Raw genomic sequence first — 23,596 nt, 5'->3', positions numbered from 1 at the left:
CTCAGGTTCGCTAACTACAAAATCACAAACTTTCTAGATTTTTATAACAAACCAATTTAAGGATCATCTTCAATTAAAATTCTTCAGATTTAATATTCATTACTTTTTGACTAAATACGTGATTTAATCATTTATATTATTGAAAATATTAAAATATTCGTTTCTTAATTTTATGCAGATATCAAAATAATTTTGAAGGTAAAACTTAGATATATAAATAATATAGATTTATTTAAATTTATATTTTGTTTATTTCCTTTTTTATTCATTTATATGTTTAATGATTATATAGAAATGTAATAAATTAAATAAATAGTAGTCCTCAAGATTATATACATGTTCATAGATATACATATATAGCAATGAGAGAACTAGTGCAGACTAGTGGAATATCTGTTGAATTAAGGAATAGTTTTTTTGAATTCATATTATAGAGTTGCAGTAATGTTTAAAAACATTCTTGTTATCAAATTGCGACTGCAAGAATAAACCTTTAAAATAAATTATTAATAGATCAACATATTGACATTATTATGGATTTATACATAATACAGGTAATTTATTATTAAATTTAATAACATAAATAAAAGATATTTAATTTGAGGTTATGTTTTGAATAGGTCAGACGTATGTGGTTAAATCAGGATGGAGATTCTTTAGCGGTAAATAATATATATTTTTATTAAAGTGAGAAATTACATAAAAATTCAAATAGTAAACTATAAATAACTTTTTTTTTCAAGGATTTATTGTCTCTGAGACATAGTCATGTCTCAATTCCTCAAATAGTATCTGAAACTACAATGACAAAAGTAATGGAACATTTATATGCTCCTCTCGATGACCTAGTACTTTACCATTTAAAGTAACCAAATGATTCATTTCAAATTGTTACTATAACTATTATGAATACTATTTAACCAAACATTATAATATTTATAATTGTAGAACTATAGTAGCAATGAACAAGGATGATCCATTAGCTATGTATATTTATCAAAGTTCTGCAGTACAGTCTTTAACAAAGATCCTTCAAATGCAAAAAGAAGAAAACTGGATGTTACCTGTTATGAATGTAATGTGTTTAGAATTGAGACTATTAGCAGTATGTGCTGAAAATACAAAAAGCAACAAAAGTATGAAACCTGGAGAAATCTTAGAAAAGTGTGCAGATTGTCTCATGGGCTGTTTTCGAGTATGTGCTTGCGATAATCGCAGTTCAGAAGATGATACAAAAAGATGGGGAATGTTAACATTAGTTAATCAGTTATTAAAGATTTACTTTAGAATTAATAAATTACATCTATGTAAACCTTTAATAAGAGCAATAGAATCATCTCCATACAAAGCACACTTTGCATTAGCACAACAAATTACTTATAAGTTCTTTGTAGGTCGTAAGGCAATGTTTGATAGTGATTACAAAGCTGGTAAGTATTACTTATTAAAAGTGATACAGGAATCTTTACATTTTAATCCATAATTTGTTTATTGACTATTGTAATAATTTTTCAGCTGATGAATACTTGACTTATGCATTTGAACATTGTCATAAACAATCATCAAAAAACAAACGATTAATTTTGACATATCTTGTACCAGTAAAGATGTTACTAGGATACATGCCAAAACATAGCTTATTACAAAAGTATAATTTAATGGAATTTTGGGAATTAATGGAAGCTGTAAAAAAAGGAGATTTACGTAATCTTGAGAAAGTGATGGAAAAACATGAATCATTTTTTATAGGAGCAGGAATATATTTAATTGTGGAAAAATTGAAAATAATAGCTTATAGAAATTTATTTAAAAAAGTATATTTAGTATTAAATATACATCAGATTCCTGTTCAAAGTTTGTTTTTGGCTCTACAGATGCATAAAATTGATGATGTGGATATGGATGAAGTAGAGTGCATTGTTGCAAATTTAATATATGAAGGAAAAATTAAAGGTTACATATCTCATCAACATAAGAAGCTGGTTATCTCCAAACAAAATCCCTTTCCTCGACTTTCAACAATACCTTAATCAATATTGAATTACTTATATTTCTAATAAATAACTTAAAATTCAATAAAATTGTTATTTTTAGAAACTACAAAATTGACAATTATTTATATGTAACTTTATATATATATATATATCTCTATAAATAGACATATAAATAAAATGGTTTAAAATTTTTATTTTAATGGGCCAAAACATTTTTGTATGAACATTAGTAAACATGAAATATCAATTTTTTTCTTGCAAACGTTAATTCTGTTCGAATGTAAGTTTAATTGCACTATGCGCATGAAGTCTAGTTTGCATGATGATCGTTGATGTAAAGGAGGTGGAATGTAAGACTACAAGTCGACAATCGAGCGCGACAAGCGGCAGACAGTTTCGTACGGGTGATTGATAATTGTCGCTGTAGTTATACATCTAAATTGATTGAAGAAAAAAGTATAATTGTAGTGTTCTGTTGGTGCACCGAGCAATAAAAATTTATAGACAAAATGCTAAATAAAATTGTTAACATGACATACTATCGATTCACAGTGTGATTGGTTAAGCCAGTGTTCAATGCAAGTATGGCCGCCCTGCCATCACCCACGCAGGTATATCGTAATTTTTATAATTCTATCGTGATATAATATTCGATATGTCGTGTCTGTTCTTAGACAAATCTTTTTTAAAATTTATTTCTGTTTTGTCCTATTCTGCATGAAAACGAGCGTGAAATACGGTTTGAATTAAACGCTATTGCTCGTAACCCAAACATTTCCCTTCAATCCGACTTATGTCATCTGAAAAAGAATTAAACAAGGTATAATTGAAACAGTTTTTGGTTAACATTTGGAGAGTGTACATTTTTTTGTAACGATTATTATTCATTTTTTCTGGTCAGATAAATAAAAAAAAAATATATAATTAGTGTAAAATAATGGTAGTCTGTCAAATATATATATCGTCTAAAAGTAGTCATTTTTTGCTATTCTTTTAGTGAAAGTTTCATTGAAATATCTTCAGTCGTTCAAAAGTTATTAATTTATTTCGATTTTCGCCGGGTGGCATTTTCACCCCCTCTTGCTCCGCCCCCTATAGACTTAAGGGAAAATTTGCAACGGGGATCGATGACAACCACATAGATCTAAGAATTTGTAAAATTTGAAGTAAATCCATTTGGAGGGGGGGATTTGGTCCTTTTTGAACTAGGTCTTTTATATTTACTAATATCTTATAATATGTATAGTTTATAATGCAATATAAATAAATATAATAAATTCGTTTTTACAGGTGGCTGGAAGCCATACTGTTATATATGAAATCTATTATAATCAGGTATATTTTTACATATTTTGGTAAAGTATTTATTTATTCATTAACAAATTTAGATAACCTCAAATTATGTATCAAGATGATATAATTAAAGAATAACCTATTAAATTATATTTAAAGCTGGATCCAAATGGATATGGACGAATTGGTGCAATGGAAGCTGCAAGATTTCTTAAGAAATCCCAGCTGAGTGATTTTGTGTTAAGTAAAATATGGGACATGGCAGATCCACAATCACGTGGATCTTTAGATAAAGCTGGTCTTTTTGTAGCCTTGAAACTTTGTGCATTAGCACAAACAGGACAAGATCTTAGTATGTCAAATTTAAGTATGGAATTGCCTCCTCCAAAGATGGTAAAGTATTTCATTATCTAATTTAGAAAATAAATTTGTATTATTATTCTTACTGATTACTATCATTTACTTTTAGGATGATACTCCAGTAATATCTCAGAAAAATGTAGATAATAGTTTGCCAGTAATAACATCTGTCACTAATGGAGATTGGTCTATTAAACCTTATGATAGAGTAAAATATGATGAAATTTTTATGAGTTTGAATCCTGTAAAAGGATATGTACCTGGGAATAAAGTTAAAGCTATTCTTATGGAAAGTAAACTTCCTTGTGATACACTTGGAAAGATTTGGGACCTTGCAGATATGGATAAGGATGGTATGCTGGACAGACATGAATTTGTTGTTGTAAGTACTTAACTGTATATGTATATAATATTCAATAATATAACTATAATGAATTTATTTTCTTATCATATTTTTATATTATAGTTTTATGCATAAATTATATTGATTGTTATGCAGGCAATGCATTTAGCATTTAAAGCTTTAGAAAAATATGCGATACCAAAGGTACTTCCGCCAGAATTAATGCCACCTGGTAAAAGAAAAGACATTACCATATCAAATTCTTCTGCGCCAATAGGAATGACAACAGTTCCACCACCTATACCACCTTTGCCTAATGTGTCTGCTGTGAAGCGTATGGCTAGTCTGGAAATATCAAAGGTACTTTGCATGTAGTAAAACTATAAACATCATTTTTGTAAACTGTGTATTCAACACAAAAATGAATGATACAGACAAATGTGCAGTGGGTAGTTACTCCTGAAGAACAAATAGCAGCAGATAAATTGTTTTTGCAAGCTGATCTAGATATGGATGGATATGTCTCAGGTATTGAAATCAAAGATGTCTTCCTTCAAAGTGGACTTCCACAGACTGAATTGGCTCTTATATGGTACAGATATTTTTATTATCTCGTTTATTAATCATTTAGTGTAAAAAATAAAGAATACTTAATATTTCAGGAGTCTTTGTGACACATGTCAAAGTGGGAAATTAAATAAAGAACAATTTGCTTTAGCTATGTGGCTCATTAAGCAAAAGCTTAGAGGAGTTGATCCACCTGCAACTTTGAGTCCTGACATGATACCCCCTTCAATGCGAAAATCACCTGATACTATTGTGGTAAGTAATTTTTTTTATTAAACAAATTCTTATTTATTGTGTAATCAATGCACAAGATATTGTATTTTGTATTATATACTGTTTCATTTTAAAGTATATAATATATAGTATAGTTAATGTATTGTGAAGCGTTTACGACCTTGAAATGCTCTCCAAAATACTATTAGAAATACAATGATTATTAAAATTCCACCAATCATAATAGCACTATAATTTACTTGTAATTCTGTTTCTCCTATTACATTTAATTTTATTATGCCAGCAATTTCATTTTTTTGCCAACAACTACAAATAAATACATTATTTGTAAAAGTAAGAGTTATTTAAATATGAATATTTCATTTGTAAAGAATTATTTACCTGTAGATGTTTGTATCTTCAAATTTTAATGATTTAAAGATTATATACATTTGCATATTAATATAAATTCTTCCTTGAGATTCGTCTTTAATAACAGATGGATGTAATATTTTATTAGCCATCTTCCAAGTAATTGGCACATTTGTATTCAAATTTCTAAAAATTTTTTGAAATTCTAAACTAGAAATAAAAATTTTTAATATATTAATATATTTTACCCTGGACATATAAGCATTGCTTTCTTTTTATATTTTTCGAAAATAATTGTGCGTGTAACTGGTGGTAATGGAATAGGCATTCCCTGAACCATAGAATATATACCAGCACTATTGTTGGCACTTTCAAGTACGTTTCCATGTTTATCCCGTACTTCAAATATTTCATTCTTTGAACATTTTACCTACAGTAACATTATTCCACAAATTTATTTGTAGTACACTGTTAAAAATTGAATTAAATACTTAGGTTCTTAAAATATGTAAATACCTTACAATATTTGATCATTAGTTCCGTTTTCCTATTCTTAACGTCTGAAATATCCAAAATTTCATTTGGTAAATATACACTTTTGCATGGTAATTTATTTCTGAATACATTTAGAGCCATTTTTATTTTATTAACAACATTGTTATCTAAATTTTTGCTTTCAATTGTTTCAGTTTGTTTTATTGATTTGGTCAGTTCACCTGTTGTAACATTATATTGTTACATATCATTATTATTAGTTTTGTAAGACTTTTAATACATGTAATGTATACTTAAAAAAAAATGTACTTAGTCTTTTATAATCTTGCAAATTTTGATTAACGTAAGAAATAGTGCAATATCCATAACGATTTTTTTTTCCAACTATATTACATGTTGAACATGAAGACCATTTTGTCCATGTCGTGTAAATGATTAAATTGTATTTTGGTATAATTTGCTCTGATGTGGCATGTAGCATATGGGGTGCTGTTAGAGAATGCACAACTTTTATCCCCTGTGAGTCCGTATCAATTGATACATAATAAAATGTTGATAATGTATCTCCCAATTTGCACCAATATTGACCCACTTGTTTAGACTATAACAAATTTTATATTATTTTAATAGATAAATTTATGTTTTCATTATCAATCATCTTTTTGCTTTAATTTAAAAACTTGTATACATTAATGTTATATATCATTAATCTCTTATCATTAGGAGCAATTAAAATGTTATCTGATTCTTCTATAAGTTTATTGGTTTTATTCTTTGGTAACGTTGAAGTGTTCCCATTAAAGTACCATTCTATATTGTCAATTTTATATATTTCTATTGGGGAGATGCATATTTGACATTTTAACCTAAAATTTATTGTTTATTTGATATAGTATTAGGTGATTATACTAGAAATAACATTTTTTTGCCATACTCGACTAATGTTCCTTTTAGAGCTACAAGGGCAATTGGATGTATTGTTTTTTCTGATCCAATTTCATTATAAGTTTTTTTTAAACATTCATAATATTCCTGCCATAACTGTTTATGCATTTTTCTAAGTGTTTCATTTGCTCTTGGGTATTCAAATTCATTGATATCGAAAAGAAACTCACTCCCTTGGAATAAATGAAATTTCATAAAATTATCTATCTGTTTTCTATGAAAAAATGTAATACTACGATGTTAGAGAATTGTATTTACCTTGTTGTTTATTAAATAATTTGCTTACTTTTTTTTTAAGTTCACCATATTTTTTCAATAAATTTATTTCTAATGCAAAATTCAATGCTATATTAATTATAAAATACAAAAATAAAATGATTTTTAACTGCATTGCACATAAAAACTGCTATCAACTTGTTTCATAAAATTGTAATGTCATGAAGTTTGATATATAATTTTGAGCTTTTCATTTCTTTATTGTTTTTTATTGAAAACATTCTTTATATCCAAGTGAAGCAACCATGTCAACAAATTGTAAATGTAATTTAAATGAAATGTTAAATATACATTCTTCCTATCAGAAGGAAACTAACAATTTGGATATACAAGATTTTATGAAAATTTTGCCTATTACAATAAATCATGACTTTCCAGCAGATATATTAAAAAGAGAAAAAGCAAAAAATGTTATGCTTATTAAAAAATTTCAAAAAGAAGCAAAGACAGCAAGATTGAAATTATTATATGATACAGATAATTTTGGAAAGATCAAGTCTAAAACTCGGCGTCAGTATATCAAAGAATTTATAATGAATACACTGAATGATAATAGCTTTATCGCTATAGACTAACATAACATTAAAAATATGAAATAGTACTCAAGAACTACTTAATTATAATATTTATGTAGAGTAATTGTTGGTTTGTTTTTGAATCGCAATATTATTTCATTATATGGAAATGAATTATACAAATACAAAAATTATATTACATTGTATTTCTAATGCATACATTATATGAAAAAAGATATAAAATGTAAAATGTAAATTTTTTAGTAATAAACGTTTTATATAACTATATTATTTGTACTTTTTAAATAATTTCACAATTAATAATTTATAATTTTTTATATAAAACTTAATTTTGTGTTTAGGAAAACAACAATATATCTGGTTATTCAAATCCAGAATTAGATATGATAAGTAAAGATATAGCAGAACTTGTAAGAGAAAGACAAAGTATGGAACAAGATATAGCGCAAAAAGAAGCTGATATCAAGATAAAACGCGGCGAAATTAAGAGCCTGCAGAGTGAATTAGACACTCTTGCTGCTACTTTAAAGCAATTGGAAAATCAGAAAGGTGAAGCACAAAAGCGATTGAATGACTTGAAGGCTCAGGTAAAAGAAATTTTAATTATTGACAGTTGAGTATTGCTTGTTAAATGTGTAGCTTTGCTTTTGTATAAAATTAGAAATATGTGTACTTGTAATTTATACATGTAGTGCTTTCATTGAAATATGAATACAATTAGATGTACTAAAGTATATCATTTTAAATAATTTAAATAATTGACAAACTTTATAATCTATAAATCAAAGAAAATATTAAGATACATAACATTTTATGATATTTTATTATTGTACTGTAGTATATTTTTTGAACTATCTCTTGATAGATGTCGCATGAAATAGTTGATAAAAGGCAGTCGATACGATAAATTGTGACCGAATTTTTTCCAGTTTTTTCAATTTAGAAAATGATATTAAGGAAGGAAATATTAATCTGTCGTCTGTTTGTGGGACACACTTAACATTTTCACCTCCATTATCCAATTTTTAAATGTATCTTACATACTTTTTTCTGTATTGCCATAATATTAAAATAAAACTGTGTATAATATTCTTTATTTACTAGTATCAAATTTTGAATAAAATGAAGATTTTTGTATTTATTATTTAACATGTTTATTTTATGCGATGTTTATCTCATGATACCTTAATTTAATATACTCTAGTAATAGTAATAGGTATTTTATTATAAGTTTGTTGTTAAAAATGAATATTTTATCTTTTTATGAGAGTATTACATTGAGTTAATTCTAGATAATCCTGTCATTCACTTAATACATATATACAGATGTGTGTAACATATCATTTTTAATTGTTTCATTGACACTTTTTCCATAAATATGAATGAGTGTGTGTACACATGCGCATGCATATGTTTTTTTACTGCATGCCAGAGAACTCTATTTTGTTACAATTAAATCATTTAAATAATTTTTGCTATTTATTATTAATGCTTAACATTTACTCAAAACACAATACAGATCTGGCACATGAAATTTAAAATAAAATAAACTTATCTTTATATTCATAAAAATGGACTAGTTTTAATGGCATTCATAATTTTGTGTTGTTTTATTAAGTATATAGTTCATACAATATTTTAAATTATTTTAATAATAATTGCATTAATGAATTGAATTTTTATATCATGTAGTACGTTATAAACAGGAAAGGGAAAATGTATGTATATATTTAGTGCTATATATTTATTCATGACTTTATTCCTTATTACCTATTTTTTTATATTCAAATTTTACCTCTCAACTTTGAATATTTATAAATTTATTTTTTACTTTATTTTATGTTACGTTTAGATTTTTCATTATGATTTAGTTTTATCATGTTTGGCTTGTAGAAGGCTGAAGTAGATAAAGATTTGAGTGGGGTCGAGCAGAAGATTCTTGAGGAACAAATAAAGGTACATACAAAATTTCTATTTTTAATGAAGGGCAGATATGGTGATGATGTACAGATTTTATTTCTTATTTCTATGCAATAGAAAGTACAATTACTTAAGAGTTATTCAAATAATTCCGATTGTCTATCATCATAGAATAAGGTACAAGGCAAAAACAGTTTCTTGCATAATAAAAATGAAAGGATAAAAAAAATTGTCTTTTTTTTTATAAATATACAAGAAAGTTGCCATGAAAATCAAGTACCATTTTAGCTACATTGATGTATATGTATATGTATAGACTGGATTTTTAAGTAAATGATTCAATATTGATACACTACATGTTATTTTATAAAAAGCTTCATTTGTGTCTATTATGTTTGTATAGATAATGCTAGTGCTTTGTTGCAATGCATGGTAAAATAATTGTAGCATAGATTACCATCAGAGAAATTATATCTGCTTGCAAATTTTTATTTAAGGCCCCATTCTAGTGGAAGTATTAAAATAATATTTCGATTTTATAAAATTATTCTGTGTGTTATTCCATATATTACTATTTCGTATTTTACTTTTATCAAACATTAATTTATGTAATGATTTTAAAACTAACATAAGTATTATAATAATTGATTAAGTTAGATTTGGGTCTTAAATTTGTACAGCTATGTATGATATTTTTTAATAGTTCATATACGAGTGATACATTACTAATCATATATACTAAATCTGATGATGCAAATGTAACATTATCATTTTTTATTAATAGTGTGTGGTTAATGTATTTATGAATGAAAATATAAATTATGATTAATTAAGTCACATACACATTATGTATTAAAATCGCATTTTTATATTTAAATAACAAATTATAGTAAATAATTTATAATAAATAATATTTTGCTATTACTAATAATAGGTTGATAAACTGCGTCAACAAGCAGAAGAGCAAGAATCAGTGTTACGTGCTCAAGAGGAAGAACTGAATTTTAAACGACAAGAACTGGAAGGCTTGCGACAAGAGGAACAGCAATTAGAACAGCAACAAAACAAAAGCAGGGACCAATTAAATGAACTTACTAAAAATTTGCAGGATACTCAGTTGCAAATTTGTCAAGCAAAAGCAAAAATAACTCATTTGCAAGAACAACAACGTCAGATGAGCGATGCAATTGCACTTTATGACTCTGCACTTGCTGCAGGGGATGCCACTCTTGTACCTGATACTAGTCTGCAATTCAATCCTGAAATTGAAGATTTAGAGTACGTATTTATATGTATCAAACATATAAATTGTTGATTTAAATTTACGATAAGATTATTATTGTATTGTCATTATATTTAAATTTACGTAGGTATGAAACAACCACAAACAATGTGAACGAAACAAAAGAACAAAAAGCAAATTCATTCTCTAATACAAATGGAACAGCAACACTGGATGGATTTGAGCAAGATCCTTTTGCATTGAATAAAGCACAAGAAGCATTTAGTGCATCAACGCCAGATCCATTTGGAAGTGCATTTCCATCACAACCTACTTCTGTGAGTTTTTTCGACTTAAGTCACTGTTATAAAATTTCTAATCATAATTTTTAATCCAATAATATAATTTGTGTTGTAATTGTAGGGTGGTTTCACATCTGATCCATTTAGTGCATTTGATAATAGTAATGTCATAAAACAGGACCCTTTTGATCCATTTGGGGATGGAAAGAAAACTGAAATCAAACCCACAACTGCAACAACAGTAAGTTCCAAACGTATTAGAATAATAATTTTAATTTCGTTAAGGGACACAACTGTTATTTAATTTATTCCTTTCTTCCTCAGGCAACAAAAGATCCATTTGGGGATGACCCATTTGCGAATCTTCATGCCCCACCTCGTCCAGAAAGTCCTAGTCCTGCCCTTCCTCCTAAAAAGGCAAAACAACCACCGCCACGACCAGCACCTCCACGACCTTCTCAAGGACCTACTGGTCCTTTAAGAGCAGCACCAGCACCACCTACTCCTTCTCCTACCCCAGATCCTTTTGCAAATGCTAATTCCGATCCCTTTTCTGCTCAACAAGGAATTATCGATAATAATAATAGTGGTTTTACTTCATCTACTGGATTCGCTGATTTTGCAAATTTTGATTCCAAGGTATGTGTCCTTTACTTTTTACTTTACCTATAAAACTTTTCAAATATATGCTTTTATTTTATTAGTAAGTAGAAGAAATATTTGTTTAGCATTAATATTTATAATGCATAATTATTTATTGGTATATAAATGATTTTCTACCTTCTTTTAAGTGTTCTTACATGTCATCCTGGCCATATCCCATCCTTCCCCAATTTTGTCAATCTCCAGTACGTTATATATTATTATATACATTTCAAATATGGCTAGTTTTAATGAGAAATGAAATATATTGATACGACTCAAATATCATTTTACACAAAGCACTACTGATTAAAGTATTAATTAAATCTATAAATATATCGAAATAGGATAAGTATTTAATATTATAAAACGTCGTTCCAATATATTACAGTGTTATTTTGTAAAATACATTTATATAAAAAAAAAAGAAGGATTAATTATATTTTTTGTTTTATATTTAGGTAGAAGCTGCACAATTTTCAGTTTATTCATTGACCTGGCTCCTGGAGCATGCTGTCTACAAATTAATTTGTTCTCTTTGTTACAGTATTATATTTTCATTTTTTGATAATGCATGGCAATTTTTAATTATTTAATTATTCATATTTAAATAAAATGTTAGAGTTTTACCGATCAAATGTTATATTGTTTCGCAACAATTCATTTCATGAGATTTATATGAGATTGGTGTGAATTAACTCGAACATTTTAAAAATATTTACTACTAAATATTTTATAAGGTTTCAACAGCAGCTATGTATGGTCCAGCAGCCTGATGATAACCAGCGATTTTTCGCGCTATTCTTTCTACCTTTTCAGTAAACGAAAATTGACCAGTGAAAAAAAACCTGCTTCAGCCGGAACCAACACTGAATCGAATGACACCACCCAGACCAACGAGCAGAGCACACACGGTATCGATGGTAACTCCACAGCTGCCGGACTTCACGGAAGATCCCTTTAGGGATTACCGATACGCAGATCCTTTTAACATAGCAGATCCCTTCGCCGACGATGCAGAAGACTTCAACGCGAACAAGAATAACGAAGTGGGTAAGATGGATCCATTCAGTTATGGAACGACTTCGGTACTTCCTGGTAAGAATTCTTTCACAAAAGGCTTTGATACTGATTTCTCCAACACTTTTCCTCTTGCTAAGAATAAAATTGAAAAGGACAATGCTAAATTCGACACTGATTTCGTGAAAGCGTTCTCCGACGACAACAGAAATATAAAAGCTATCGAGTCTGATGCGTTTTCTAATACTAAGACAAAGACAGTCGACATAGATGAAGCATTTTCAACAAAGAGCGAAAAGTCTGTTAGAAGACAGGGACAAGATTTAACACAGAACAAATCTAAAACTAGTTTCAATGATAAAAAGTCGAAATCCGATGTTGGTAAAATTTGGAATGGCAACAAAGCAATGACTGAAGAGGAGCAACTTGTCTGGGCATCTCAACAAAGCCTGAAGTCCGAGGAAGAAAGACGCAGACGTAAACAACAAGAGGAAGAAGAATTAGCTTTAGCCCTTGAACTGAGTAAACAAGAAAAGTCTGGCAAGTTGTAGAACTTTGGTCTGCAGAACGCTTTCATTTTGATTCGTTAAGTTGAATAGCATATTTTCGGGCACAACGACTTTACGATTCTTGATACAAAATCAGGACTGGAAGGTATATGATATGTTAACTTCATACAATCGTAATAACTATCGAGATTTTGAGATCCGCACTAATTAAGGCTATAAAGAATATCTGCGAGAACTGCAATTACATATAATGCTTACTTTTAATACTATTTAGCATATCATAACTGCTGTGAAATGAGAACAGAAAATATTTAGATGGAATTAGTGAAGCATACGAATATCCAAATGTTCATAGTGGCATATATTATAATCATACAAAATCGACAAAGCATTTTTCACCATAAGTAATTGGTTCTCAATGTGGCCTTTTCGTTCTTCACTTAGCGTACGATGTATTCGATCACATCCCAACAACCAAAATGCTACTGCATTGATATCATTTGAATGTAAAAATTTATATTAAACCGCGCGCCCTTTTCGGCACTCTGGTTTACCGCAGAGATCGATGAATTTTTGTAAAAAGAGAAAAGAACAAAAATATATTCATTATTGCCTTGCAATATCGAATTCTAAAATAACAACACTTAATATACACGTAGCTGATTGTACACTATGGTTAAACGTAAATTAGTAATGTATAAAGGCAAAATATAAGGTGGCAGATTCATTGGATTGACAATAAAACGTTGTGTACACGAATTCCGTGAGTTCAAGGCGAGGGGAATAGTAAATAAATGTTGAATCCTCAAAATGGACAAACTTCTCAGCGTCGTTATTGTAAAACGCACTTCAGCTATACGTCTGTATATTCGCGAATAGCAGCGGAGCAACGTTTCTGTTTGTTGTTTAATATGCACTGTAACGATGCCCCGTGTATAACACTGTCTGAACTCAACATGTCTTCACCAGTATTCATCATGATCATAATGATACAAAAACCTCTGACTATATAAATGTTAATAAGTAGAACTACTCATTAAAACGTAAAATATGAAATTTACTGAAATCATCGTCACACGCTAATATGCTTTTGAACACATTATTACTGTGTATAAGGAAAATTTAAATTATAAAAGTTTTTATCACAAGATCCAAAACATACGTTCCATTGAAGATGCGATACGAAAAGTAGAAGAAAAGTTTATTTTTAATCAAATCAGGACTCAACGAGCAGACGAATGAAAAGGAAAGATAAAGGTGCGAATAATAAACGATCGTATTGTTACATTAACAGTAAGCCAACCGTTCCAAATAATGTTTGTGTGAATGTCGTATAATTCAGCCTTCGGTCTTAGTACGTCCCAAAGAATAAGGTGTTCAAATAAAGCGTAGCTCCGTGTTTGTCCTGAAATCTTTGAAATCAAACACAAAGGGCCGCGTCTATCTTTACTTTACCATTGTATCTTGTAACTTCACGACGACAATGTATTACGCATGGTGTATATATTACTATCTGTATTATTTTATCGTGATTATTATAATTGCGTTATTATTGTTATATCGCGATTACTATTACTATTATTATTATTACTATTACTATTATTATTATTATTATTATTATTATTATTATTATTATTATTATTATTACTATTATTATTATTATTACTATTATTACTATAGCATCTATGTAAGCACACGTGCTGTCAATATCATTTACCAGTGAACAAAAATAAGTGTACTGTACAATCGTATTATATATGTTTCTTTCTTCTTTGCAAATATTATTATGTATTTGTTATTGTTTTAATTGTGTTCGAGAACTGCATGTATGTATTCTAATCGCAGATGTGCGAACACACGTGCGAGTATTGAAGGTGTGTGCCTGATAACGATCATGAGGATAAATGAAGTAACTATGACTCGCTTATTTCGAATAATTCAGAAAGGCTTTTCTTCGTCCAAAGAGTTGAAAGTGATCGTTTGTTCCATCGAGTGTTCTACTCGGCACAATATTTTAATTATTTTCCTAAATTAATAGTGAAATTTTTACCAATGGACATTATACTATTTTTTCTAGAATTTAATGAAAAAAAATTAATTTACTATCATTTTCTTCTGACAATTGATTGTTGTATCTTAGCGAAAAATCACAGTTTCCGTTAAAAGAAAGAAATCGTATTAATACCTGTGGGCTAAAATTATTAAAATATATTTTACCGTTCCAGATTTCTTGAATTTGTAGGAAAAATAGCTCTATGTATCAATTTATAGTTGCATCTACAAATTCTACTTAGAAACTGGTGTCATAGACTCCGCGCAAACATTCGTTTCACAATTTAAAGTATGGTGAAAATTTTAATCATCTATACAGTGTGTTGCATGTAACTGTATGACAAAAAATGTATTGAACAACAAAAATTGATCAGTTTCTAGTTGGCTACAAAGTATAATATAGAAAATTCGGAGAACTATTTATATATATATATAAAACACTTGGAAACACTTCACTCTCTCGCCTATTTCAAACACTTTACATTTTCTCAGAATCACATGCATTTCGTAGTGTCAGTAAACCGACAAAAGTATTCAAATAATGTGTAATTAATAAAGACATTTGAAGGGCATAGTATAGCAGGTCGTTAAATTCGTTTTTTCATACGCAACAATCCTATGGAGTCAAAACTACATGGTGCCATTTAGAAAAGTCAATGAGACCTTGATTTTTTATAAAAAAAAACATAGTTCTCGTAATTTTCTTTGTAACCAATTAGAAACTGATTAATTTTTGTTCAAGACATTTTTTGCCGCACAATCTGTCACCTGAAAAGTCATGACGACAGTTACGTGCCACACCCTGTATATCTATTATGGTACTATTTCCTGGTTTGGAAAATTTTCTTATCCATTATATTTGCTGCGTTAACGAGCAGGAATCGATAATAATATAATCGTGAAAAAGCATGTAAGTACACGAAGGAGACCGAAATATATTCGCAAATAGTGATTAGCATGTTTAGAAAGCGTTAGAAAATACGATTGTGACATGTTTAGACTTTACATAAGTAGAAAATGCTGTACTCTTTTTTATTTCTGTTAATACTTAAAGGACGATAAGTGTATGTATATAAATTTCATTAATTTATAATGATCAATGTGTATCTCATTCTTGCAACTCAAGATGAGTTCGTGATAATTTGTATTCAAAATTTAGAAGAAATTCGAAATTTACTTTGACGCTGTAAACTTTATACATTTATTTTTTTGAATTCAATCTTGCCATACTAAAATTAAAATTTACTTGTATTCGAGTTTACTTTTAAATTATTAATAGATATGGAGAACAAAATCTCGTCCGTTAAGTTTTAACAATGCGCAATGAAATTGTAGTAGGTAACTGAAACTGCGACGATACTGCGACTAATATCGTTATTGATAAAATGAACTTCGATAATACCGTTGTTACCAATGTACAGGTGTGTAAAATGGACGAAAAATATCATTCAGAAGTTTTCTTTCCTACGCATTATTCGATGTTTTTATTTATTCGAGACAGTAACGTGGTCCCTTACAGTAAGCTGTAAAAATCAAATGTTTAATGCGAATTTATTTGTCGATAATCTTGCACTTCTTTACATTGTTTTAATATTTTCAACGAAACTCTTCTTCATTTAATGAATTCGAAACAGTACACGTGATATATGTAAAAACCTTTTATTGTGCTATACGTCATTATATATTCTATTATATTCCATTCATTTACAATACTCTGTTATAAGTAGCCTTTCTTTTATTTTCATGGAATCACATACACATACCAAATTTCAACCTTTCGATTTTGATTAATTATATATATTCCATACTAGCCTTTTTCGTCTCTTATTCTTTTTTTTTTTTTTTTAATATATGGTTTTATCATTTTGATAAAAAACATTTACGCAGTAATTATATTTTCATGTTTTTCGTTCTGAATTTCACATCGTAGTTTAAATAAAAGGACTTGCAAATGATAGGTAAAAAAAACATTAAACAAGTTGAGATATTATTGTCGAGAATGAGAAAAACATTGTTGAGAGTGCCAGAGGCATATCTTCGATTGAAGAAAGTTAACGTAATGTATACCCCATATTGAAATTGTTATGTTTTACATGCTAATAATACAAGTTTGCGAGTAACATGTAATACGAGTTGCACGTAAATGTACTGGGAATATGTGTAATTCAATATTCCAATTATTAAAATCTGTGGTGCGCGTAACGAAATCTGGAATTGCGTATTATGTACCGTGCACAAAGGATATACAGGTCGCTTTTTATATATCTACAATTAGAAAATCGAGAAACACAGAATCAACGAGGGTGTTAAAGCGATGCTTTTTTAATTTTAAGCTACCGATTCCCCGATAGTAATTATAGAAATCGACGCGTATCGCTTTGTTCTCTCTGTGTAATCATAATCATCAAAGCGCTTCGAGCAGCGTATAATGAACGAAACGGGTCTTACAATACTCGTAAAGCAGCGTCGGGCACAATTTTATTCGGATAACTAATAATATATAAGAGTGACGATAATTGTTTATTTGTCATTGACGAATAAAAGTTTGTCCGATCAACGTGGATGGGCAAATAAATGTTTACTCGTTATTCGAATAATTATTTATCTGAGTGATAACAGACAAACATTTTCTTATCTTTCATTCGTTGTTCAAAAGTTTAATCTGGATAATGGTTTAAAAAGACTTTGCCCATCTCGATTTTAAAGAAAGCACTTTTTTTGTACGTGTATGGCATAACGACATTGTACAAGTTCTTCTACCCGTTCAATTTATTTATCGGCGAATTGCATTTTGCCGTCGGTTATTATGTTCCTTATTCGTTGCCTGTATCGTAGCTGACTTTGAATAATTTAATTCAATATTTTTGCTCAACATCCAAGTATTTCTTAAGGTATTTTTTTATTTCGTGAAACGTAAGAATGGTGTACATATACGTCGTTCGTTTATGTGCTACAACGATGAATGAATTGATTGGCATTCAATTATTCGTGATAGGAGTTGCCAGCTTTTTGCATTAACGAAACCAGAGATTACCTGTAAAAGTATCGAAAGACTGGTAATAAAGAACAGTAACTGTCTAGTCCTTATATTACCACCTTTTACAATGTATTCTCATCATCATTTGTTTTGCACGATAACTAGGATTTGTTTAATACCGGATAACGTTGAAAACATTATTCGTAAAATTAGAAGTGTTCGGACGAAATCTGAAGTAATCATGGCCTCAACCGGAGACCGAAGATAGAAAATCAAATCCAGAGTCTTCGGGTGAGTAGCAAGGAGGTGGCAACCCTATCCAAAGTATAATGTTGAACGCTCTAAATATTCCTATACGCTACTTTGTTAAATGATAAAGTTCGTTTCTGCAAGCGCCCGCCGAATACTAATTTATTATTATCACTCGTTAAAGCTCGTGTTGAATGGACACGTTGACACTAAATACAATTTTTGATTCTATGTAATTAATGATTTTTCACCGGAGCATACAAAACTTGAATATTTCACAAATACACAATATCTGTGTTTTGATAACACGAAAACATTTTCATACATAAACTAATTCAACCGCGTTACTTCATCGTCGTTACTTTATACTTACTTCATATCATTTCATCGATTCATGGTAAATTTCTACTATTACTTTATCATATAAAAACGTTTTAAATTGAATTTTATATTAACGAATATTTGCAATTTGATGAGAAATATTCGAATTTCGAATTGGATACGCGCTTGCATTCCCCCTAATCTTCTCTCAATGAAATAGCGACTTCATAATACATTTTGTTAAACATGGCTAAACAGCCATAAAACAGATATATTGTTCCGATGTTACGAGTTCTTATAGGCAAATACGTATATAGCAGATCGTTGGTTTATTATAATACAACCCCTTGTACATAAGTTTAAATATACAAATATCTGGTTCACTATGTGTACGTTAATCTTTGTACGATCATATTCGTCGTTCCTTTCCAATTTTACTTTAAATATCGAAAAAAAAGAACTAATTTTGAAACCAAAATTTATTTCTTTTAGTTTCCTATTTTTTTAAATATTCTAATTTTAAAGAGTTAGTACGTTGATATTATCGCAGAACCTTAATATTGTAATTTAATTGTACAAAAACATCTAGTACACAAATTCTCGACCAAGGAGAATAATTAATTAAAAATTTTTAAAACGCTCCACTGGCAAAGCAGTAATTTTTTTTGTTAGTATACTTGTATTGATATATAAAACGCTCGAATTTTACTATATCGTCATTGCAAATTTTTTAAATTTCAATTTATTTTAGTAGCATGTTTGTAAATATTTAATAATTGCTAATATTGAATTATTGCTCTATTTCGTGAAAGAGTTTCAAAAGTGATACTCTTGAAATTTTAACTTATTTACCGCGAGATGTCATCATTGCGAAAATACAACTGCATCTGTTGGATATAGGTACCGGTTTTAAATTTAAATAATAATAGTATAGTTAATAAATAAAAAATGCTAATAACTTATTGAATTTTCGAAATGTGTCGAAAAAACAAATTGAATAAAAATATAGATTTTATTTTGTCTCACACGTAATACATACGGTACAAACTATCGAACCTCTAAAGCAACTAATGTGCATATTCCATAATTGACTTCATTAAAATGGAATAGAAGAGATATAGAATGTTATCAAAGTTTTACAATAAAAAAGCATTATTAATAACATATATGTGAGACAATTCTAGCCGGAAAATGTAATACAATTTAAGTTATTTGAACATAATAGTTACTATTTATTAGTTAAAACTTGATATAGGGTGTTGCGACAAATCGTATTTCTTTGTCGAACGCCTTAAATAGCCGCCTCTTTTAAATGCGGTATACATTTCCTATTGTGATCGTCGTATCGTTGCGCATTTCGAAATGGAACCGTACTGAAAAGTGCATTGATCGCGATTAAGAGATCAGTCGTGTATTTAAGTGCATGGTAGGATGCTTCGTAAATGAGCTAACTATTGATACGCCTTCAAAGAATATACTTTCGTGAAACGGACGGTCTCGTAGAAGAAACATTCAGAATTTGTACAGCAGCTGATGCATGTAAAGATGGCCAAGCTCAATACAAACAAATAGTGACCAGCGATGTGCTGGTTTTACAACTAGCTCTGCATGTAAGGGGTGAGTAAATTCGATTCGTATACGTAATAGCATTAAATAATATTTTTGTCTCGATTATGGAGATATTTTTTACAAATATTTCGATTTTCAATGTGTATTAAACGATATGTGGACACCTGTCCTGACCTTGCTCAATAAAATCTCTCATTTACGTTTAATTTACAACAAAATTTACATTTTTTCTCATATACATTCGTATGTATTGACACTTGTACTTGAGTTAATATGTCCTTTACTGTTTTACTGTTATTTATGCAATAATATATTTTTCCAGCTTTTTAATACAAAAAATGAAAAACTATTGCTCTTATAATATGAAAGCTTTGAAAGAAATTCTTTGGACATATTAAACCACGGTTTCTTATACTTATGGTGATTTTATTAATGATTCTTCTTTTATTTTTGAAACTTCAGAAAATAATTGCTTTTACTATGATGTTTTTGTATTTATAGGCAGATGCTAAGAAAGTTTAACTTGTCACTGTCCAAAAAATGGCTTATGATCCACGTAATATAAAATATTCATCAGACATTCACAATCATCAACATAACCAGTCTAATATGACTGGATACGCTTATTCTGGACATCAACCACAACATGTCCAACAAACAGATGAAAATAGAAATGAGAACAGTTGTGGAAATAAAGAAGCTTGTCCACAGATATCCCATCAGTCTTCAGGGACACAAACCATTCAGAAAGTAGATGCAGCAACAATGACAGATCCTTTACAAATAGATTTCAGACTGACGTCTGAGTACTTAGCACGGTGTTCTAGTACATTAGGATTACCATATGTAACTAAATACGAAGAAAATGGCAATAATTCTACACATAATTGCCAAGAAGTTCGACCAAAAATTGAATTTGAAGTTGAACCACAACATATCAATGGTAAATGCTTTTGCAGAAATTCGATACAAATTGACTATATTTTATTCAATATTTTTCCGTGTCTTAATATAATTATTATGAATGTTCAAGGTATGTTAATCTATCATTGTCCAGAATGTGCGTACAGATTTGAAGATCGTGAAGCATTACATGAGCACCTTGAAGATCATAGACAGCGACCTCACATCTGTGATATTTGTGGTGCAAGTTTAAAGCGTAAGGAACATTTAGATCGTCATAAACAAGGTCACAATAAGGATAGACCTTACCAGTGTAATATGTGTTGCAAAGCATTTAAACGTAATGAACACCTTGCTCGCCACATGATTATTCACTCAGGTAGCAAAAATCAAGTTTGTACAGAATGTGGCAAAGCCTTTTATAGAAAGGATCACTTAAAGAAGCACTTGCAAAGTCATAATAGTAGCAGAAGCAAACATCCAAACAGTTCTCAAAATAATCAGAATAGCCAAAATAATGGTGAAGAAGGATTGAGCAGTTTTGCAATGATGATGAGGCAGGCTGGGCCACCTCCATTTTCTATTTTGCGAACTTAATACATTTTTACCTTGATCTTAAACCAAGATCGTTTTATAATTTAGGCAATTTAAATTTAAGAGATTGATACAGCGAGCTTTATCGGAGACACTTTCAGAATATAATGGAGTAGTTGTTGACAGTTTTGAATTTTGCAGTTACATTAGTCTTGAAACTTTCAAATAGCGCATTAATAAGAAACAGGCTCTAAAGTATCCTTGCAGATTTTATATTTCCCTTTTTAATATGCCTCTAACATGCACAATGTTCTTAAAGTAAGAATGTACCTGTTAAGAACAGTAATTTGAAATATATATACATATATAAATATAAAGATATATATATACATATATAAATATAAAGATATATATATCTTTAGATACTTTATATAATATTATTTCAAAAATATTCATATAAATTATTCAAGCTTTTATGTAAATTAAGACAAGATAAGCAAGCTTAGTTCTGTGAAGTTCTTTTTCCCAGGTTTTACATTTTGGATAATATTTGATCTGTATGATGGCAATCACAAATTCGAATCATGTTTTCTTTGCAAACTTAATGAATATCAATGCATCACTTAGATATGTACTATTCTATAATTTATAAATTGATCTACTCTTCCAAAGAAATGCATAACAAGTTTGAAATATTTTTTTCTATACCAAAAAGTGATGCAGTACATGAAAAATTTTTGGTATGTCCAAAATATTCAAAAACAATGTGTATTTGCTACTAAACATATGCGAATACAAAACTTAGAAGAGAAATGAATATACATGATTTTGTTTTCTGTTAAAGTAATGGCATCAACCTCTTGGAACATGTGCCTAAAATAACAGCATAATAATTATTACATTTCACGTAATTGAGAAAATGATATGAAATTAATGTTAAGCATAGTCCATAACCAGTGAGATATACCTTTTATTTCTAGCAGAAAAGGAACATTGTAAAATATACACTTCAGAAAAATTAAAAACGTTTAAAAACATTCTTTTAGTTTTCAAAAAAAATCGTTTCAAGTAATAGATTATTCAATAAGTTTTATCGAACGACAAAACTTATTGAACAACCTAGTATGATTTAATTCTGCAGTCTTGTTGTAAACTGAGTTTTTCACGAACCTAGCAATCGTAGACTGAAAAAAAACTAAATAATTTTTTCAAATTTTAAACTAAAGAATGTAACATTGAAAGAATCTGGCCTATTTTAGAAGATGTAAGAATTAAAGAATTAAAAATCAATTGAAGAGTTTCCTTACAGTGTTCCTTGATGTTCGAAGTTAAAACATTGTTCATCTGTTTGGCAATAACATGTAGATTGCTAGAGAATGATAAATACCAGAATAAAATTAAGTTAATCGATAATTTAATATTTATACTTTATGATGTGCATATGACAATGTACGTATGCATTTTATTGATGTCTGTATATGTATAAGAACGCGTATAGTATATACTAAATGTCATTATATGCCTACACATTATATATTATACGCGCATTTACATATAATATTGTTATGTCCATTTTTCCTTGTACATTATTTATATTTATTAAGAAAAACCGACCATATATCGGCTTTATTATGTAATGCTTCCAGTGTACATAATTGTACACACACATGAAATATGGTTAAAAAAAAAAATAAACGTTTTGTTATTGGTTGTAGTAATCACAATTAAAGTAATAAATCATTATTATATAAAATTAAAAAATGTTTGAAATTAAAGCTGTATAATTGTTATTAATAGGATAAGGAACATGGGGTATTATAAATAACAACAATCGGTACATCATTTTCTGATTTGATTTTTCATACAATTTTCATATATATATATATGTATATATATATATATATATAGATATATATATTATATAGGGTATTACATAAAGCAGCACTGGGAAATGTCCGAAAAAACGTTCACAAACTTTAAAC

At 28.9% G+C, this 23,596-nt stretch overlaps 4 protein-coding genes across 8 annotated transcripts; 3 read left to right on the top strand and 1 right to left on the bottom strand.

Moving 5' to 3' along the window:
* Window positions 1-407: 407 nt before the first annotated feature.
* Window positions 408-2,178, top strand: Pcid2 (PCI domain-containing protein 2). The gene is made up of 5 exons (XM_076313769.1): window positions 408-554; window positions 621-662; window positions 744-865; window positions 949-1,430; window positions 1,516-2,178. The coding sequence occupies exons 1-5, from the start codon at window positions 534-536 to the stop codon at window positions 2,028-2,030; spliced, it is 1,182 nt and encodes a 393-aa protein (XP_076169884.1). The 5' UTR covers window positions 408-533; the 3' UTR covers window positions 2,031-2,178.
* Window positions 2,179-2,304: 126 nt separating this feature from the next.
* On the top strand, window positions 2,305-18,991 carry Eps-15 (Epidermal growth factor receptor pathway substrate 15). 4 transcript variants are annotated; one of them, XM_076313765.1, is made up of 14 exons: window positions 2,305-2,605; window positions 3,285-3,329; window positions 3,447-3,680; window positions 3,757-4,029; window positions 4,147-4,350; window positions 4,425-4,582; window positions 4,653-4,812; window positions 7,736-7,981; window positions 9,288-9,350; window positions 10,249-10,592; window positions 10,685-10,874; window positions 10,960-11,079; window positions 11,163-11,477; window positions 11,942-12,342. In XM_076313765.1, exons 1-14 carry the CDS (start codon window positions 2,579-2,581, stop codon window positions 12,074-12,076), a joined length of 2,514 nt encoding a protein of 837 aa, XP_076169880.1. In that variant the 5' UTR covers window positions 2,305-2,578; the 3' UTR covers window positions 12,077-12,342. The 4 variants fall into 4 exon arrangements, with proteins under 4 accessions (XP_076169880.1, XP_076169883.1, XP_076169878.1 ...); XM_076313768.1 differs by having other exon boundaries at window positions 2,314-2,605; window positions 12,300-12,433; XM_076313763.1 differs by having other exon boundaries at window positions 2,320-2,605; window positions 12,338-18,991.
* On the bottom strand, window positions 4,926-6,973 carry LOC143147872 (uncharacterized). The gene is made up of 8 exons (XM_076313557.1): window positions 6,841-6,973; window positions 6,572-6,755; window positions 6,326-6,503; window positions 5,947-6,238; window positions 5,659-5,858; window positions 5,391-5,572; window positions 5,173-5,328; window positions 4,926-5,097 (listed from the first exon to the last, which is right to left on the bottom strand). The coding sequence occupies exons 1-8, from the start codon at window positions 6,971-6,973 to the stop codon at window positions 4,926-4,928; spliced, it is 1,497 nt and encodes a 498-aa protein (XP_076169672.1).
* An 870-nt stretch (window positions 18,992-19,861) lies between the features above and the next one.
* On the top strand, window positions 19,862-23,280 carry LOC143148042 (uncharacterized). Of its 2 annotated transcripts, XM_076313892.1 has the most exons (4): window positions 19,862-20,225; window positions 20,500-20,597; window positions 20,679-21,120; window positions 21,211-23,280. In XM_076313892.1, exons 3-4 carry the CDS (start codon window positions 20,718-20,720, stop codon window positions 21,675-21,677), a joined length of 870 nt encoding a protein of 289 aa, XP_076170007.1. In that variant the 5' UTR covers window positions 19,862-20,225; window positions 20,500-20,597; window positions 20,679-20,717; the 3' UTR covers window positions 21,678-23,280. The 2 variants fall into 2 exon arrangements, with proteins under 2 accessions (XP_076170007.1, XP_076170008.1); XM_076313893.1 differs by lacking the exon at window positions 20,500-20,597 and having other exon boundaries at window positions 19,863-20,225.
* The last annotated feature ends 316 nt before the right edge of the window (window positions 23,281-23,596 follow it).

Source organism: Ptiloglossa arizonensis, chromosome 6 (assembly GCF_051014685.1).
Source record: "Ptiloglossa arizonensis isolate GNS036 chromosome 6, iyPtiAriz1_principal, whole genome shotgun sequence".
Taxonomy (NCBI): domain Eukaryota; kingdom Metazoa; phylum Arthropoda; class Insecta; order Hymenoptera; family Colletidae; genus Ptiloglossa; species Ptiloglossa arizonensis.
This window is presented reverse-complemented; position numbering and strand designations above follow the sequence as displayed.

What these genes read in the sequence shown, in the direction of transcription:
- Pcid2 (XM_076313769.1), top strand. Translation starts at nt 534, where the DNA reads ATGGATTTATACATAATACAG. An exon ending in TGGATTTATACATAATACAG is followed by an intron (nt 555 to 620) that starts GTAATTTATTAT and finishes TGTTTTGAATAG; the next exon opens with GTCAGACGTATGTGGTTAAA. An exon ending in AGGATGGAGATTCTTTAGCG is followed by an intron (nt 663 to 743) that starts GTAAATAATATA and finishes TTTTTTTTCAAG; the next exon opens with GATTTATTGTCTCTGAGACA.
- Eps-15 (XM_076313763.1), top strand. Translation starts at nt 2,579, where the DNA reads ATGGCCGCCCTGCCATCACCCACGCAG. An exon ending in ACAGACATGAATTTGTTGTT is followed by an intron (nt 4,030 to 4,146) that starts GTAAGTACTTAA and finishes ATTGTTATGCAG; the next exon opens with GCAATGCATTTAGCATTTAA. An exon ending in TTGCAAATTTTGATTCCAAG is followed by an intron (nt 11,478 to 12,337) that starts GTATGTGTCCTT and finishes AACCTGCTTCAG; the next exon opens with CCGGAACCAACACTGAATCG.
- LOC143147872 (XM_076313557.1), bottom strand. Translation starts at nt 6,973, where the DNA reads ATGCAGTTAAAAATCATTTTATTTTTGTATTTTATAATTAATATAGCA. An exon ending in ATTATTTAATAAACAACAAG is followed by an intron (nt 6,756 to 6,840) that starts GTAAATACAATT and finishes ATTTATTCCAAG; the next exon opens with GGAGTGAGTTTCTTTTCGAT. An exon ending in GCAAGATTATAAAAGACTAA is followed by an intron (nt 5,859 to 5,946) that starts GTACATTTTTTT and finishes ATGTTACAACAG; the next exon opens with GTGAACTGACCAAATCAATA.
- LOC143148042 (XM_076313892.1), top strand. Translation starts at nt 20,718, where the DNA reads ATGGCTTATGATCCACGTAATATAAAATATTCATCAGACATTCACAAT. An exon ending in TGAACCACAACATATCAATG is followed by an intron (nt 21,121 to 21,210) that starts GTAAATGCTTTT and finishes TGAATGTTCAAG; the next exon opens with GTATGTTAATCTATCATTGT.